The sequence below is a fragment of the Somniosus microcephalus genome, chromosome 4, assembly GCF_052327205.1.
Source record: "Somniosus microcephalus isolate GS21.2 chromosome 4, FLI_Smic_1.0, whole genome shotgun sequence".
In the NCBI taxonomy this organism is placed as follows: Eukaryota; Metazoa; Chordata; class Chondrichthyes; order Squaliformes; family Somniosidae; genus Somniosus; species Somniosus microcephalus.
Genome location: NC_140990.1, coordinates 14205049 through 14223693, shown reverse-complemented (window position 1 = coordinate 14223693; position 18645 = coordinate 14205049). Strand labels below are relative to the sequence as shown.

The following is an 18645-nucleotide window of genomic DNA, read 5'->3' as shown; positions in this document are numbered from 1 at the left end:
ACTGTCGGAGGGGCAGTACTGAGGGAGCGCTGCACTGTCGGAGGGGCAGTACTGAGGGAGTGCTGCACTGTCAGACGGGCAGTACTGAGGGAGCGCTGCACTGTCAGTGGGGCAGTACTGAGGGAGCGCTGCCCTGTCGGAGGGGCAGTACTGAGGGAGCGCTGCACTGTCAGACGGGCAGTACTGAGGGAGAGCCGTACAGTCGGTGGGGCAGTACTGAGGGAACGCTGCACTGTCGGAGGGGCAGTACTGAGGGAGCGCTGCACTGTCGGAGGGGCAGTACTGAGGGAACGCTGCACTGTCGGAGGGGCAGTACTGAGGGAGCGCTGCCCTGTCGGAGGGGCAGTACTGAGGGAACGCTGCACTGTCGGAGGGGCAGTACTGAGGGAGCGCTGCACTGGTGGAGGGGCAGTACTGAGGGAGCGCGGCACTGTCAGAGGGGCAGTACTGAGGGAGCGCTGCCCTGTCGGAGGGGCAGTACTGAGGGAGTGCTGCACTGTCGGAGGGGCAGTACTGAGGGAGTGCTGCACTGTCGGAGGGGCAGTACTGAGGGAGCGCTGCACTGTCGGAGAGGGCAGTACTGCGGGAGCCCTGCACTGTTGGAGGGGCAGTACTGAGGGAGCGCTGCACTGTCGGAGGGGCAGTACTGAGGGAGCGCTGCACTGTCGGAGGGGCAGTACTGAGGAAGCGCTGCACTGTCGGAGGGGCAGTACTGAGGGAGCGCTGCACTGTCGGAGAGGGCAGTACTGCGGGAGCCCTGCACTGTTGGAGGGGCAGTACTGAGGGAGCGCTGCACTGTCGGAGGGGCAGTACTGAGGGAGCGCTGCACTGTCGGAGGGGCAGTACTGAGGGAGCGCTGCACTGTCGGAGGGGCAGTACTGAGGAAGCGCTGCACTGTCGGAGGGTCAATACTGAGGGAGCGCTGCACTGTCGGAGGGGTAGTACTGATGGAGCGCTGCACTGTCAGAGGGGCAGTACTGAGGGAGCGCTGCACTGTCGGAGGGGCAGTACTGAGGGAGCGCTGCACTGTCGGAGAGGCAGTATTGAGGGAGAGCCGTATATTCGGTGGGGGCAGTACTGAGGGAGCGCTGCACTGTCAGTGGGGCAGTACGGAGGGAGCGCTGCCCTGTCGGAGGGGCAGTACTGAGGGAGAGCCGTACAGTCGGAGGGGCAGTACTGAGGGAGCGCGGCACTGTCAGAGGGGCCGTACTGAGGGAACGCTGCCCTGTCGGAGGGGCAGTACTGAGGGAACGCTGCACTGTCGGAGGGGCAGTACTGAGGGAGTGCTGCACTGTCGGAGGGGCATTACTGAGGGAACGCTGCACTGTCGGAGGGGCAGTACTGAGGGAGTGCTGCACTGTCGGAGGGGCAGTACTGAGGGAGTGCTGCACTGTCGGAGGTTCAGTACTGAGGGAGTGCTGCACTGTCGGAGGGTGATTTCTGAGGGAGCGCTGCACTGTCGGTGGGTCAGTTCTGAGGGAGTGCTGCACTTTCAGGAGGTGGGGTCTTTCGGGATGAGACGTCATACCTGAGCGTCCCGTCTCTCCCCTCAGGTGGGATGTAGAAAAGATCCCACGACCACTATGGGAAGAAGAGCGAGGGGCGGCGGTGGGGGGGATTGGCCGGGCGAGTGTCCTGGGGCCCAATATTTATCCCTCAAATCCAACATTAGCTATAAAAAAAGACCCGCCCGCAGGTGATCCGGTATCCGATCACATCGCTGTGGGTGGGATCTTGCTGTGCGCACACCTCTACAGTACAACACGGGGCCACACTTGGAAAACAAAAGTGTGCCGTTGGCCGCGAGGCCCCTTCGGGACGCCCTGAGGCCGGGAGAAGCGGAGGGAGATCCCTTCGTTGAACTGTCCAGGTGGATTCTGGGCCGCTGGTGGGGCAAGGGCCCCCATTCATCTCCATCGCTTCCGCCAGGCCGAGAATCCCGCTCGCTCCGGCCCCTCATCGCCGCCGCCACCGCTAAAGGGACTGCGTTTGGCGGCCGAGCCCGGCGAGCGCGCGGAATCGGTTGGCCGCTATCACTGCGTACTGCGATTTCTGTGAGGAAACAGAGAGAGAGAGACGGACTTTAGCAACATCTTAAATTTGTACAGCGCCTTCTTTAACGTTGTAAGACGTCCCAGGACGTTTCACAGGAGTGTAAACCAGAGACAAATATTTGACACCGAGCCACCTCCGGAGATATTGGCCCAGAAATTCCGTTCCCTAGAGGCGTGTGCGCGCTGTGTACTCACCCCTAGGGCCAACGGAAGTGCCGGTTTCAGGCCTGCGCTGCGCAGGCGTTGGAAACCGGAACTTCCGTCCTGTGAAGAAAGGGCTCGACAGGTCAAATGCCTGCGCCGGAGAGGCAGCGCGTACGGCTGAGACCTCCGCTTTTTTTCCACAGCTGCTTCAGTCCGGGCTAGTCGGTAACAGCTGTGCCTGGAAAAGCAGTCGTACAGCCGGCAGCTCCTAGGCCCAAGGCCTGCTTTTACCAGGCTAAACGTTGAAGAAAGTAAAAAAAGAAAAAAAAATTCCATTGATTTATCATTTTAAAATACTTTAAAGAAAGGTAAGTTTATTTTTAACCCCGTTAAAAACTTTAATTTTTTTTTTCAAAAAAAATTTATGTAATTTTAAAAATGTGATTTAAAAAAAAAATGTATTTGCAGTTTTACTTATGTTTTGGAGCTGATCTCCATTCATAGATTTGACAAGTCTTCCTGTCAAATCTATGAATGGAGATTCCCTGCTCTGATTGGCTCCCCATGGCCCACGTGATCCCAGGGACGCTGCGAACTACCTGCGCCCCTGGGATACGTGTGCCCTGCGCACCAGCAGTTTGAAAAGGCCCAGCGACGGAATTCTGCACCTCCCGGGAGCCTTCCGGTCCAGGCGGAGATTTTTCCAAATCAGAATTTCTGGGCCAAATTAATATTACGAGAGGCGACCAAATGCTTGGTCACAGAGGTTGGGTGTTAAAGGAGTCTGAAAGGAGGAAAGAGAGGTAGCGAGGTGGAGAGGTTTAGGCAGGGAATTCCAGAGTTTAGGGCCCAGGCAACAGAAGGCACGGCCACCAATGCTGGAGCGATTATGCCCAAGAGGCCAGAATTAGAGGAGCGCAGATATCTCGGGAGGTTGTGGGGCTGGAGGAGATTACAGAGATAGGAAGGGGCGAGGCCATGGAGGGATTTGAAAACAAGGATGAGAATTTTGAAATCAAGGCGCTGCTTAACCGGGAGCCAATGTAGGTCAGCGAGCACAGGGGGTGATGGGCGAACGGGACTTGGTGCGAGTTAGGACACGGGCAGCCGAGTTTTGGATGACCTCAAGTTTACGTAGGGTGGAATGTGGGAGGCCAGTCAGGCGTGCGTTGGAATAGTCAAGTCTAGAGGTAACAAAGGCATGGATGAGGGTTTCAGCAGCGGATGAGCTGAGGCAAGGGCGGAGACAGGCGATGTTACGGAGGTGGAAGTAGGTGGTCTTTGTTGTGCTGCGGCTATGTGGTCGGAAGCTCATTCCAGGGTCAAATAAGACACCAAGGTTGGAGACAGCGTGGTTCAGCCTCAGACAATGGCCAGGGAAAGGGTTGGAGTCCGTGTCGAGAACGAGGGAAGTTTGGCTAACGCCGTGAGCCAACTTCGGAAAGGGCCCCAAACACTCCTTCCAGGTGAAACGCAGATTCACTTCCACTTTTATTAAAGATTATCTGGTCATTATCACATAGGGGGCAGTTCTGAGGGAGCGTGCACTGTCAGAGAGTCAGTTCTGAGGGAGCGCTGCACTGTCAGAGGGGCAGCACTGAGGGAGCGCTGCACTGTCGGAGGGGCAGTACTGAGGGAGCGCTGCACTGTCAGAGGGTCAGTACTGAGGGAGCGCTGCACTGTCAGAGGGGCAGTACTGAGGGAGCGCTGCACTGTCGGAGGGGCAGAACTGAGGGAGCGCTGCACTGTCGGAGGGGCAGTACTGAGGGAGCGCTGCACTGTCGGAGGGGCAGAACTGAGGGAGCGCTGCACTGTCGGAGGGGCAGTACTGAGGGAGCGCTGCACTGTCGGAGGGGCAGAACTGAGGGAGCGCTGCACTGTCAGAGGGTCAGTACTGAGAGAGCGCTGCACTGTCGGAGGTTCAGTACTGAGGGAGCGCTGCACTGTCGGAGGTTCAGTACTGAGGGAGCGCTGCACTGTCGGAGGGGCAGTACTGAGGGAGCGCTGCACTGTCGGAGGGGCAGTACTGAGGGAGCGCTGCACTGTCGGAGGGGCAGTACTGAGGGAGCGCTGCACTGTCAGAGGGTCAGTACTGAGGGAGCACTGCACTGTCGGAGGGGCAGTACTGAGGGAGCGCTGCACTGTCAGAGGGTCAGTACTGAGGGAGCGCTGCACTGTCAGAGGGTCAGTACTGAGGGAGCGCTGCACTGTCAGAGGGTCAGTACTGAGGGAGCGCTGCACTGTCGGAGGGGCAGTACTGAGGGAGCGCTGCACTGTCGGAGGGGCAGAACTGAGGGAGCTGCACTGTCGGAGGGGACAGTACTGAGGGAGCGCTGCACTGTCAGAGGGTCAGTACTGAGGGAGCGCTGCACTGTTGGAGGGGCAGAACTGAGGGATTGCCGCACTGTCGGAGGTGCAGTACTGAGGGAGTGCTACACTGTCGGAGTTTAAATCTGCCCTCAAAGGTGGATGTAAAAATCCCACTACTACTATTTGAAGAATAGCAGGGGGTGGGGAAGTTCTCCCCGGTGGCTCGTGGCCAATCTTTATACCTCAATCCAACATCAGTAAAATAAAGTTTACCTGATCATTTATCTCACTGGACAAAATATTTCTGTTGTTGGATGGTTCGGTAACTGGAGGACATGGATTTAAGGTAACTATGAGGGGTTTTGATAGAGTAGTTAGGGAGAAATTGTTTCCACTGATGGGGGTGCCCAAAACAAGGGGACATAACCTTAGAATTAGATCCAGGCCGTTCAGGAATGGCCTCCTCCAGTTCCTATGATTGAATGTGTGGAACAGGCTCAAGGGGCTGAATGGCCTCCTACTGTTCCTGTGATTGAATGGGTGGAATGGGCTCAAGGGACTGAATGCCTTCCTCCTGTTCCTATGATTGAATGGGCGGAACGGGCTCGAGGGGCTGAATGGCCTCCTCCTGTTCCTATGGTTGAATAGGTGGAACAGGCTCGAGGGGCTGAATGGCCTCCTCCTGTTCCTATGGTTGAATGTGTGGAATGGGCTCGAGGGGCTGAATGGCCTCCTCCTGTTCCTATGATTGAATGGGCAGAACAGGCTCGAGGGGCTGAATGGCCTCCTCCTGTTCCTATGGTTGAATGGGCGGAACAGGCTCAAGGGGCTGAATGGCCTCCTCCTGTTCCTATGGTTGAATGTGTGGAATGGGCTCGAGGGGCTGAATGGCCTCCTCCTGTTCCTATGATTTAATGGGTGGAACAGGCTCGAGGGGCTGAATGGCCTCCTCCTGTTCCTATGATTGAATGTGTGGAATGAGCTCGAGGGGCTGAATGGCCTCCTCCTGTTCCTATGATTTAATGGGCGGGACAGGCTCGAGGGGCTGAATGGCCTCCTCCTGCTCCTATGATTGAATGGGAGGAACAGGCTCGAGGGGCTGAATACCCTCCTCCTGTTCCTGTGGTTGAATGGGTGGAACAGGCTCGGGGGAGGGGGGCTGAATGACCGCCTCCTGTTCCTATGATTGAATGGGAGGAACAGGCTCGAGGGGCTGAATGGCCTCCTCCTGTTCCTATGATTGAATGGGAGGAACAGGCTCGAGGGGCTGAATGGCCTCTTCCTGCTCCTATGATTGAATGGGAGGAACAGGCTCGAGGGGCTCAATGGCCTCCTCCTGCTCTTTTGATTGAATTGATGGAACAGGCTCAAGGGGCTGAATGGCCTCCCCCTGTTCTTATGGTTCAATGGGCGGAACAGACTCGAGGGGCTGAATAGGCCTCCTCTGTTCCTATGATTGAATGGTTGAAACAGGCTCGAGGGGCTGAACGACCTCCTCTTTTCTTATGTTCCCTACCTTCCGGGGAGATATTGGGGGAGGTATTATATTTTCCTTTTTATTTAAATGTCACACTTGGAGCATTGTGCACAGTTCTGGTCTCCATATCACACTTGGGGCACTGTGCACAGTTCTGGTCTCCGTATCACACTTGGAGCACTGTGCACAGTTCTGGTCTCCATATCACACTTGGAGCACTGTGCACAGTTCTGGTCTCCGTATCACACTTGGGGCACTGTGCACAGTTCTGGTCTCCATATCACACTTGGGGCACTGTGCACAGTTCTGGTCTCCGTATCACACTTGGAGCACTGTGCACAGTTCTGGTCTCTATATCACACTTGGAGCACTGTGCACAGTTCTGGTCTCTATATCACACTTGGAGCACTGTGCACAGTTCTGGTCTCCATATCACACTTGGAGCATTGTGCACAGTTCTGGTCTCCATATCACACTTGGAGCACTGTGCACTGCTCTGGTCTCCATATCACACTGGGAGCACTGTGCACAGTTCTGGTCTCCACATCACACTTGGAGCACTGTGCACATTTCTGGTCTCCATATCACACTTGGAGCACTGTGCACAGTTCTGGTCTCCATATCACACTGGGAGCACTGTGCACAGTTCTGGTCTCCATATCACACTGGGAGCACTGTGTACAGTTCTGGTCTCCATATCACACTGGGAGCATTGTGTACAGTTCTGGTCTCCATATCACACTGGGAGCACTGTGTACAGTTCTGGTCTCCATATCACACTTGGAGCACAGTGCACAGTTCTGGTCTCCATATTATAAATAAGATATAGAGGCTCTGGAGAAAGTGCAAAAAGGATTTACTAGAATGATACCCGGTCAATCCAGAAAGACAAAACAAGCTGGGGCTTTTTGCTCTCGAAATGAGAAGGCTGATGAGTGACCTGATAGGGGGTCTTTAAGATTATGAAAGGGTTTGATAGGGTATATATAGAGAAGAAGTTTCTACTTTTGCGGGGAGACTAAAACTAGGGGCCATCAATATAAGATAGTCACTAATAAATTCAATGGAGAATTCAGGCGAAACTTCTTCACCCAGAGAGTGGTGAGAATGTGGAACTCGCTGCCACAGGGAGTGGTTGAGGCAAATAGCATAGATGAATTTAAGGGGAAGCTGGATAAACACGTGAGGGAGAAAGGAATAGTAGGTGATGTTGATGGGGTGAGATGAGTGAGGCGGTGGCCGGAGGCTGGTGTGGACCAGCTGGGTCGAATGGCCTCTTCCTGTGCTTTAACTGCTATGTAATGCCATGAGTAAGGGACCGAAACAAAGTCATTTCCTGTCTGGCTCTGGCTTCCCGGCGACCTCCACCTCGGTGTTGCCCACGGCGACCCCAGCCGCACCCCCCTACCTTCCACCTGCGCCTGGCGAGCGATCTCCGCGCCACCTGGGACTTGAGTCGGACCTGCTGCTCTTGTGCGAGACACTCCGCCCCTTGGAGCCACGGATGTTTCCGGCATTCTGAGGCTGTCATCCTGCCGCTGAAAGGGGAAACGGAACGGTCACACATTTTTAAAAAATGGGTGCGGTGGGGGGTGGGGGGTGGGGCGGGAATGGAGAGACCTGGGGATCAACGTGACACAAATCATAGAATCTCACAGCACAGAAGAAGGAGGCCATTCAGCCCATCGAGCCCATGCCAGCTCTTTGAAAGAACTATCCAATTAGTCCCCTTCCCTTCACCCTGCTCTTTTCCCCCATTGCCCTGCACATGTTTCCATCCGAACATAAGAAATAGGAGCAGGAGTCGGCCATTCGGCTTTTCGAACCAGCTCCGCCATTCAATAAGATCATAGAGTCATAGAGTTATACAGCACAGAACGAGGCCCTTCGGCCCATCGTGTCTGCGCCGGCCATCAAGCCCGGTCTATTCTAATCCCATTTTCCAGCACTTGGTCCGTAGCCTTGTATGCTATGGCGTTTCAAGTGCTCATCCAAATGCTTCTTGAATGTTGTGAGAGTTCCTGCCTCTACCACCCTTTCAGGCAGTGAGTTCCAGATTCCAACCACCCTCTCGGTGAAAAAGTTTTTCCTCAAATCCCCTCTAAACCTCCTGCCCCCTACCTTGAAACTATGCCCCTGGTTATTGACCCCTCTACTAAGGGGAAAAGTTCCATTCTATTTACCCTATCTATACCCCTCATAATTTTGTACACCTCAATCAGGTCCCCCCTCAGCCTTCTCTGCTCTAAGGAAAACAACCCCAGCCTGTCCAGTCTTTCTTCATAGCTGAAGCACTCCAGCCCAGGTAACATCCTGGTAAATCTCCTCTGCACCCTCTCCAATGCAATCACATCCCTCCTATAGTGTGGCGACCAGAACTGCACACACTATTCCAGCTGTGGCCTAACTAGCGTTTTGTACAGCTCCATCATAACCTCCCTGCTCTTATATTCTATGCCTCAACTAATGAAGGCAAGTATCCCATATGCCTTTTTAACCACCTTATCTACCTGTCCTGCTGCCTTCAGGGATCTATGTACATGCACACCAAGGTCCCTCTGACCCTCTGTCCTTCCTAGGGTCCTACCACTCATTGTGTATTCCCTTGCCTTGTTAGTCCTCCCAAAATATATCCCTCCTCGCTATTTACCACTCCACCAATTTTCATGTCATCTGCGAACTTACTGATCATACCTTCTACATTCATATCTAAATCATTAATGTACACTACAAACAGCAAAGGACCCAGCACCGATCCCTGTGGTACACCACTGGACACAGACTTCCACTCACAAAAATAATCTTCGACCATCACCCTCTGCCTCCTGACACTAAGCCAATTCTGGGCATCGCACTTTAGGAAGGATGTCAAGGCCTTGGAGAGGGTAAACAGGAGATTTACTAGAATGGTACCAGGGATGAGGGACTTCAGTTACGTGCAGAGACTTAGCGAAGCTGCGATTGTTCTCCTTGGAGCAGAGAAGGTTAAAGGGAGATTTACGATAATGGTACCGGGGATGAGGGACTTCAGTTACGTGCAGAGACTGAGCGAAGCTGGGATTGTTCTCCTTGGAACAGAGAAGGTTAAGGGGAGATTTACCAGAATGGTACCGGGGATGAGCGACTTCAGTTACGTGCAGAGGCTGGAGAAGCTGGGGTTGTTCTCCTTAGAGCAGAGAAGGTTAAGGTGAGATTTACTAGAATGGTACCAGGGATGAGGGACTTCAGTGATGTGGAGAGACTGGAGAAGCTGGGATTGTTCTCCTTGGAGCAGAGAAGGTTAAGGGGAGATTTACTAGAATGGTACCAGGGATGAGGGACTTCAGTTAATGTGGAGAGACTGGAGAAGCTGGGGTTGTTCTCCTTGGAGCAGAGAAGGTTAAGGTGAGATTTACTAGAATGGTACCAGGGATGAGGGACTTCAGTGATGTGGAGAGACTGGAGAAGCTGGGATTGTTCTCCTTGGAGCAGAGAAGGTTAAGGGGAGATTTACTAGAATGGTACCAGGAATGAGGGACTTCAGTTAATGTGGAGAGACTGGAGAAGCTGGGGTTGTTCTCCTTGGAGCAGAGACGGTTAAGGTGAGATTTACTAGAATGGTACCAGGGATGAGGGACTTCAGTGATGTGGAGAGACTGGAGAAGCTGGGATTGTTCTCCTTGGAGCAGAGAAGGTTAAGGGGAGATTTACTAGAATGGTACCAGGGATGAGGGACTTCAGTTAATGTGGAGAGACTGGAGAAGCTGGGGTTGTTCTCCTTAGAGCAGAGAAGGTTAAGGGGAGATTTACTAGAATGGTACCAGGGATGAGAGACTTCAGTGATGTGGAGAGACTGGAGAAGCTGGGATTGTTCTCCTTGGAGCAGAGAAGGTTAAGGGGAGATTTACTAGAATGGTACCAGGGATGAGAGACTTCAGTGATGTGGAGAGACTGGAGAAGCTGGGGTTGTTCTCCTTGGAGCAGAGAAGGTTAAGGGGAGATTTACTAGAATGGTACCAGGGGATGAGAGGCTTCAGTTAATGTGGAGAGACTGGAGAAGCTGGGATTGTTCTCCTTGGAGCAGAGAAGGTTAAGAGGAGATTTACTAGAATGGTACCAGGGATGAGAGACTTCAGTGATGTGGAGAGACTGGAGAAGCTGGGGTTGTTCTCCTTAGAGCAGAGAAGGTTAAGGGGTGATTTACTAGAATGGTACCGGGGATGAGGGACTTCAGTGATGTGGAGAGACTGGAGAAGCTGGGATTGTTCTCCTTGGATTAGAGAAGGTTAAGGGGAGATTTACTAGAATGGTACCAGGGATGAGAGACTTCAGTGACGTGGAGAGACTGGAGAAGCTGGGATTGTTCTCCTTGGAGCAGAGAAGGTTAAGAGGAGATTTACCAGAATGGTACCAGGGATGAGGGACTTCAGTTAATGTGGAGAGACTGGAGAAGCTGGGATTGTTCTCCTTGGAGCAGAGAAGGTTAAGGGGAGATTTGATAGAGGTCTTAAAAATTTCAACGGGTTTTAAGAAAATATACAAAGAGAAACTGTTTCCACTGGCAGGAGGGTAGGTAACCAGAGGACACAGATTTAAGATAATTGGTGAAAAAAACAAGAGGGGGAAATGAGAATTATTTTTTTACGCAGCGAGTTGTTGTGATCTGGAACGCGCTGCCTGAAAGGGCGGTGGAAACAGATTCAATCGTAACTTTCAAAAGGGGAATTGGATAAATACTTGGATAGGGAAAACGTGCAGGGCGACGGGGAAAAAACAAATTGTGGGGGTGGGGGACTAATTAGATAGCCCTGTCAAAGAGCCAGCACAAGCAGAATGGGCCGAATAGCCTCCTTCTCTGAGGTATCAAAGGGCCGGGGTGGGGGTGGCGGCGGAGCAATATCATTGAAATCTGATGGCTTAGCTGGTCAGAAGTGTTGAGATATATCGAAGGGTCAATATTGAGCCAGAGCAGTGAGGTCGCTATACCACTTCATGAAGCATACTGTGTAATTGGCAAATTAATTTCGATACAGATAAATGTGGGGTGGTGCATTTTGGTAGGAGGAATAAGGAGGCCTTGGAAAATAAGAGTCTAAATGAGGTCGAGGAGCAAAGGGATCTGGGGTACAGATACACAAATCATTAAAAGTAGCGACGCAGGTGAGGAAGGCTATAAAAAAAAGTAAACAGAGCACAGGGGTTCATTTCTAAAGGGATAGATTTGAAAAACATAGAGGTTATGTTCAACTTGTATCGAACCTTCGTTAGACCACACTAGGAGTGCCGCGTATAGCTTGGGTCTCCATATCACACTGGGAGCACTGTGCACAGTTCTGGTCTCCATATCACACTGGGAGCACTGTGCACAGTTCTGGTCTCCATATCACACTGGGAGCATTGTGCACAGTTCTGGTCTCCATATCACACTTGGAGCACTGTGCACTGTTCTGGTCTCCATATCACACTTGGAGCACTGTGCACAGTTCTGGTCTCCATATCACACTTGGAGCACTGTGCACAGTTCTGGTCTCCATATCACACTTGGAGCACTGTGCACAGTTCTGGTCTCCATATCACACTTGGAGCACGGTGTACAGTTCTGGTCTCCATATCACACTTGGAGCACTGTGCACAGTTCTGGTCTCCATATCACACTTGGAGCACTGTGCACAGTTCTGGTCTCCATATCACACTTGTAGCACTATGCACAGTTCTGGTCTCCATATCACACTTGGAGCACTGTGCACAGTTCTGGTCTCCATATCACACTTGGAGCACTGTGCACAGTTCTGGTCTCCATATCACACTTGGAGCACGGTGCACAGTTCTGGTCTCCATATCACACTTGGAGCACTGTGTACAGTTCTGGTCTCCATATCACACTTGGAGCACTGTCCACAGTTCAGGTCTCCATATCACACTTGGAGCACTGTGCACAGTCCTGATCTCCATATCACACTTGGAGCACTGTGCACACTTCTGGTCTCCATATCACACTTGGAGCACTGTGCACAGTTCTGGTCTCCATATCACACTTGGAGCACTGTGTACAGTTCTGGTCTCCATATCACACTTGGAGCACTGTGCACAGTTCTGGTCTCCATATCACACTTGGAGCACTGTTTCTTATGTTCTTATGTTGTTACTCTGAGTTGGTGGAAGTGGTTAGTTTTGATTCATTGAGATGCAAATGAGATCAAATAACATTTTGGGAAGACAGTATATGAGTAATTTGAGACATGAGCTGTGGTATCCACTTTGGTAGGAAAAATAGAAAAGCAGAGTATTTTTTAAATGGTGAGAGACTGGGAAATGTTGGTGTTCAGAGGGACCTGGGTGTCCTTGTACACGAATCACTGAAAGTTAACATGCAGGTACAGCAAGCAATTAGGAAAGCAAATGGTATGTTGGCCTTTATTACAAGAGGATTTAAGTATAAGAGTAAAGACATCTTACTGCAATTATACAGGGCCCTGGTGAGACCACACCTGGAGTATTGTGTACAGTTTTGGTCTCCTTACCTAAGGAAGGGTATACTTGCCATAGAGGGAGTGCAACGAAGGTTCACCAGACTGGTTCCTGGGATGGGGGGATTGTCCTATGAGGAGAGATTGAGTGGACTAGGCCTATATTCTCTAGAGTTTAGAAGAATGAGAGGTGATCTCATCAATACATATAAAATTCTTACAGGGCTTGACAGGGTAGATGCAGGGAGGATGTTTCCCCTGGCTGGGGAGTCTAGAACCAGGGGTCACAGTCTCAGAATAAGGGGTCGGCCATTTAGGACTGAGATGAGGAGAAATTTCTTCACTCAGAGGGCGGTGAATCTTCAGAATTCTCTACCCCAGAGGGCTGTGGAGGCTCAGTCGTTGAGTATATTCAAGACAGAGATCGATAGATTTTTGAATATTAAGGAAATCAAGGGATATGGGAATAGTGCAGGAAAGTGGAGATGAGATCGCTGAGCAGCCATGATCGTATTGAATGGCGGAGCAGGCTCAAGGGGCCAAATGGCCGACTCCTGCTCCTATTTCTTATGTTCGTATGTAAGTGTAGCATGCTTGGGAGTAACAGGTGACTTTGGACCTACGGTTTCCATAGCTCTCTACCGCTGGGGTTTTCCTCACCTCATGTCAGGCTCTGTTGCAGACGAATCGATAAGAGATTGATCACTATGGTTAGTCAACAACTCCATCATGGTTCTATCATGTGACTACCAGGATGGTAGAAGGCAAGCTAGACAGACCTTGGCCTTTATTGGCCTCTATGTCCTGAACTAAGTCACCCATTCCGTCCACACCAACCTGCGTTCCCTGATCAGCAGACCCTCGATGAACTCTTTAGCCTCGTCCGAAATGCCGTGGAAAGATTCATCATCAAAGGTCCACTTGCAGTGAATGACGTTGTTCATTGTTTCGGTGTCATCGTCCCCTAGGAATGGAGAGAGTCCGCTCACCCTGGAGGTGTGGAGGAGGAAGGGAGAGGGGAGAGGGTGTGGGGGGGGAGGGTGGGGTGGGGTGGTGGTGACAGGCAAAAAAGCGGGGGGAAGCAAGGGATGGACAAAGGGAGGGAGCCCAAGAGGGTGCGGGGCAGAGAGACACCATCAGGAACACAGAGAGAGAGAGAGAGAGAGAACAGTGGTGGGACATGGTGTGGAGTGAGAGAGCGTGTGACACAGAGACGCGGAGAGAGGGAGAGTGTGTGAGATGGAGACGGAGAGATAGAAAGGGGAGAGTGTGTGAGATGGAGTCGGAGAGATAGAAAGGGGAGAGTGTGTGAGATGAAGATGGAGATAGCAAGAGTGTGTGAGATGGAGACAGAGAGATAGAAAGGGGAGAGTGTGTGAGATGGCGATGAAGAGATAGAAAGGGGAGAGTGTGTGAGATGGAGACAGAGAGATAGAAAGGGGAGAGTGTGAGATGGAGACGGAGAGATAGAAAGGGGAGAGTGTGAGATGGAGACGGAGAGATAGAAAGGGAGAGTGTGTGAGATGGAGACGGAGAGATAGAAAGGGAGAGTGTGTGAGATGGAGACAGAGAGATAGAAAGGAGAGTGTGTGAGATGGAGACAGAGAGATAGAAAGGGGAGAGTGTGAGATGGAGACGGAGAGATAGAAAGGGGAGAGTGTGAGATGGAGACAGAGAGATAGAAAGGGGAGAGTGTGAGATGGAGACGGAGAGATAGAAAGGGAGAGTGTGTGAGATGGAGACAGAGAGATAGAAAGGAGAGTGTGTGAGATGGAGACAGAGAGATAGAAAGGGGAGAGTGTGAGATGGAGACGGAGAGATAGAAAGGGAGAGTGTGTGAGATGGAGACAGAGATAGAAAGGGGAGAGTGTGAGATGCAGACGGAGAGATAGAAAGGGAGAGTGTGTGAGATGGAGACAGAGAGATAGAAAGGGAGAGTGTGTGAGATGGAGACGGAGAGATAGAAAGAGTGTGTGAGATGGAGATGGAGAGATATAAAGGGAGAGAGTGTGATATGGAGAGACAGATAGAGAGTTAGAAAGGGAGAGTGTGAGACGGAGAGACAGACAGAGAGACGTACAGAAAGAAACCAACAATTAGAGAGTGGGAAACACAGACAGGGGAGGGAGATTGCAGGAAAGAAGAGGGGAGAGGTAAAGAGAGATTATTTCTGAAGTACGTATGATTCAAAAGGCTTTAGCAACTGAAATGTGACAAAAGTACAACAGGGAGTTCGTGGAGGGCCAGTGAGATCACTCACTGAAATCCCAATCACTGTCCTAAAGCCCTCTACACCATCCCATTAAATACCTCAGACACCACAAAAAGCCCTTAATAATAAGTATATATGGGTATATGGTGAGAGGCTATCGGGGTTTACAATGACTGCTCATATGTGTACATAGTGACTGTACATGCGGGTACACACTGACTATATATATATGGGTACACCTGTGACTAGGTACTTACAGCCTGTGACTAGGCCCCAGTTTGTGTCAAGATCATAGTCACAGCCTGTGACTAGGCCCCAGTTTTGTGTCAGGCCTGTACTTACAGACTGTGACTAGGCCCCAGTTTTGTGTCAGGCCTGTACTTACAGACTGTGACTAGGTCCCAGATTTGTGTCAGGCCTGTATTTACAGACTGTGACTAGGCCCCAGTTTTGTGTCAGGCCTGTACTTACAGACTGTGACTAGGTCCCAGATTTGTGTCAGACCTGTACTTACAGACTGTGACTAGGTCCCAGATTTGTGTCAGGCCTGTACTTACAGACTGTGACTAGGTCCCAGATTTGTGTCAGGCCTGTACTTACAGACTGTGACTAGGTCCCAGATTTGTGTCAGGCCTGTACTTACAGACTGTGACTAGGCCCCAGTTTTGTGTCAGGCCTGTACTTACAGACTGTGACTAGGTCCCAGATTTGTGTCAGGCCTGTACTTACAGCCTGTGACTAGGCCCCAGTTTTGTGTCAGGCCTGTACTTACAGCCTGTGACTAGGTCCCAGATTTGTGTCAGGCCTGTACTTACAGCCTGTGACTAGGTCCCAGATTTGTGAAAGGCGTGTACTTATAGCCTGTGACTAGGCCCCAGTTTTGTGTCAGGCCTGTACTTACAGACTGTGACTAGGCCCCAGTTTGTGTCAGGCCTGTACTTATAGCCTGTGACTAGGCCCCAGTTTTGTGTCAGGCCTGTACTTACAGACTGTGACTAGGCCCCAGATTTGTGTCAGGCCTGTACTTACAGACTGTGACTAGTTCCCAGTTTCTGTGAGGCCCGTACTTACATCATGTACACGATCACTCCCACACCCCACATATCCGTTGGAAATGACACAAAATCGTAATTGATGACTTCCGGAGAAATAAATTCCGGCGTACCGAAGTTTATTTTCAACTTTTCTCGGGGCTTGTACCTGAGGAGGGTGGGGGGAACACAAAAAAGAAAACAGAAGAGAGATGTGTCCATGAAATTTGCTTCCATCCCACTGTCCCCCCTCGCTTCCCTCCGCTCCCCTGATGGGGACTGTGACTCCTATTGCTCCCACGTTGAAGTCTGCTTTCCTCACCTCACCCCTCCTTCATCCTGTGGGAGCGCAGGCGCCGAAGGCCGCTAGGCTATCCAACTGTGGGAAGCATCGCTCTTAAGCCAAATCCCCTCCGCCCTCAAAGGGGACCGTGATCAGGAGCAGGAATCATCACTGATATTCATTCACTTTCTTGCCCCGCTCCTTACCCCAGTGTCATGAGACCAACTGGCTCCATGTCCATAGATCGCTAAAATTTCATGGACAGGAAGGGCAATAATCAAAGAGGCTAATGGGATGCTGGCCTTTATATCTAGAGGACTAGGGTACAAGGGGGTTGAAGTTACGCTGCAGCTATACTTCTACGTAGGCAGTCCCTCGGAACCGAAGATGACTTGCTTCCACATTAACAATGAGTTCTCAGGTGACTGATGAGTCCGATGCGGGACCTACAGTCTCTGTCACAGGTGGGGCAGACGGTGGTTGAAGGGGCGGGTGGGTGGGGTGCTTGGGTTGAAGTGCGTTCCTTGCGCTGCCTGCACTTGGCTTCCGCTTGAACCCGGCGAAGAGACTCGAGGTGTTCGGCGCCTTCCCGGATGCTTCTCCACTTTGTGTGGTCTTGGGCCAGGGATTCCCAGGTGTCGGTGGGGATGTTGCACTTTTTCAAGGAGGCTTTGAGGGTGTCCTTGAAGCGTTTCCTCTGCCCACCTGAGGCTCTCTTGCCGTGCCGGAGCTCCGAGTAGAGCGCTTGTTTTGGGAGTCTCGTATCGGGCATGCGGACAATGTGACCCGTCCATCGGAGCTGATTGAGCGTGGTCAGAGCTTCGATGCTGGGGATGTTGGTCTGAGCGAGAACACTGACGTTGGTGCACCTATCCTGCCAATGGATTTGCAGGATCTTGCGGAGGCAGCGCTGGTGGTACCTCTCCAGTGCTTTGAGGTGCCTGCTGTACATGGTCCATGTCTCTGAGGCATACAGCAGGGCGAGTATCACTGCTGCTCTGTAGACCATGAGCTTAGTGCCGGGTTTGAGGTCCTGGTCTTCAAACACTCTCTCCCTCAGGCAACCGAAGGCTGCACTGGCACACTGAAGGCGGTGTTGGACTTCATCGTCGACGTCTGCCCTTGTTGACAGTAGGCTCCCGAGCTATCCAAAGCCCTGGTTAGACCACACCTGGAGCACTGTGAGCAGTTCTGGGCACCACACCTTAGGAAGGATATATTGGCCTTGGAGGGAGTGCAGCGTAGGTTTACCAGAATGAAACCCGGACTCCAAGGGTTAAGTTACGAGGAGAGATTACACAAACTAGGGTTGTATTCCCTGGAATTTAAAAGGTTAAGGGGTGATTTGATCAAAGTTTTCAAGATATTAAGGGGAACTGATGGGGTAGAGAGAGAGAAACTATTTCTGCTGGTTGGGGAGTCTAGGACTAGGGGCATAGTCTAAAAATTAGAGTCAGACCTTTCAGGAGTGAGGTTAGGAAACACTTCTACACACAAAGTGTGGTAGAAGTTTGGAACTCTCTTCCGCAAACAGCAGTTCATGCTGGGTAACTTGTTCATTTTAAATCGGAGACTGATAGAATTTGGTTAACCAAAGGTATTAAGGGATATAGGGCAAAGAATAAGGAATTAGGTCACAATCAGCCATGATCTCATTGAATGGCAAAACAGGATCGAGGGGCTAAATGGCCTTCTCCTGTTCCTACCTTCCTATGTTGGGCTCACTCACTGAGTGAAATTGGACAGACAGAGATTCGAGCCCGAAAATCTAGGCCAACACTCCCCGGTGCCAGTACTGAGGGAGCACCACACTGTTGGAGGGGGCGGTACTGAGGGACGCTGCACTGTCGGAGGGGGCGGTACTGAGGGAGTGCTGCACTGTCGGAGGGGCAGTACTGAGGGAGCTGCACTGTCGGAGGGTCAGTACTGAGGGAGCGCTGCACTGTCGGAGGGTCAGTACTGAGGGAGCGCTGCACTGTCGGAGGGGCAGTACTGAGGGAGCGCTGCACTGTCGGAGGGTCAGTACTGAGGGAGCGCTGCACTGTCGGAGGGGGCGGTACTGAGGGAGTGCTGCACTGTCGGAGGGGCAGTACTGAGGGAGCGCTGCACTGTCGGAGGGGCAGTACTGAGGGAGTGCCGCACTGTCGGAGGGGCAGTACTGAGGGAGCGCTGCACTGTCGGAGGGGCAGTACTGAGGGACGCTGCACTGTCGGAGGGGCAGTACTGAGGGAGCGCTGCACTGTCGGAGGGGCAGTACTGAGGGAGTGCTGCACTGTCGGAGGGGCAGTACTGAGGGACGCTGCACTGTCGGAGGGTCAGTACTTAGGGAGCGCTGCACTGTCGGAGGGGCAGTACTGAGGGAGTGCTGCACTGTCGGAGGGGCAGTACTGAGGGAGCGCTGCACTGTCGGAGGGGCAGTACTGAGGGAGTGCTGCACTGTCGGAGGGGCAGTACTGAGGGAGCGCTGCACTGTCGGAGGGGCAGTACTGAGGGAGTGCTGCACTGTCGGAGGGTCAGTACTGAGGGAGCGCTGCACTGTCGGAGGGGCAGTACTGAGGGAGCGCTGCACTGTCGGAGGGGCAGTACTGAGGGAGCGCCGCACTGTTGGAGGGTCAGTACTGAGGGAGCGCTGCACTGTCGGAGGGGCAGTACTGAGGGAGCGCCGCACTGTCGGAGGGGCAGTACTGA

The 18645-nt window shown here is 52.2% G+C and overlaps 1 protein-coding gene across 1 annotated transcript in view; it reads right to left on the bottom strand.

The window, feature by feature from the left end:
* Positions 1-962: 962 nt before the first annotated feature.
* The window catches only part of LOC147118327 (uncharacterized), a 361660-nt gene continuing 343977 nt past the window's right edge, over positions 963-18645 (bottom strand). Inside the window, exons 10-13 of the mRNA XM_085984392.1 lie at positions 15715-15843; positions 13269-13421; positions 7394-7523; positions 963-2052 (exon numbers count right to left, since the gene is read on the bottom strand). Coding sequence (XP_085840518.1) covers positions 1975-2052; positions 7394-7523; positions 13269-13421; positions 15715-15843 — 490 coding nt within the window. The 3' untranslated portion in view covers positions 963-1974. The remainder of the gene's footprint in view (positions 2053-7393; positions 7524-13268; positions 13422-15714; positions 15844-18645) is intronic.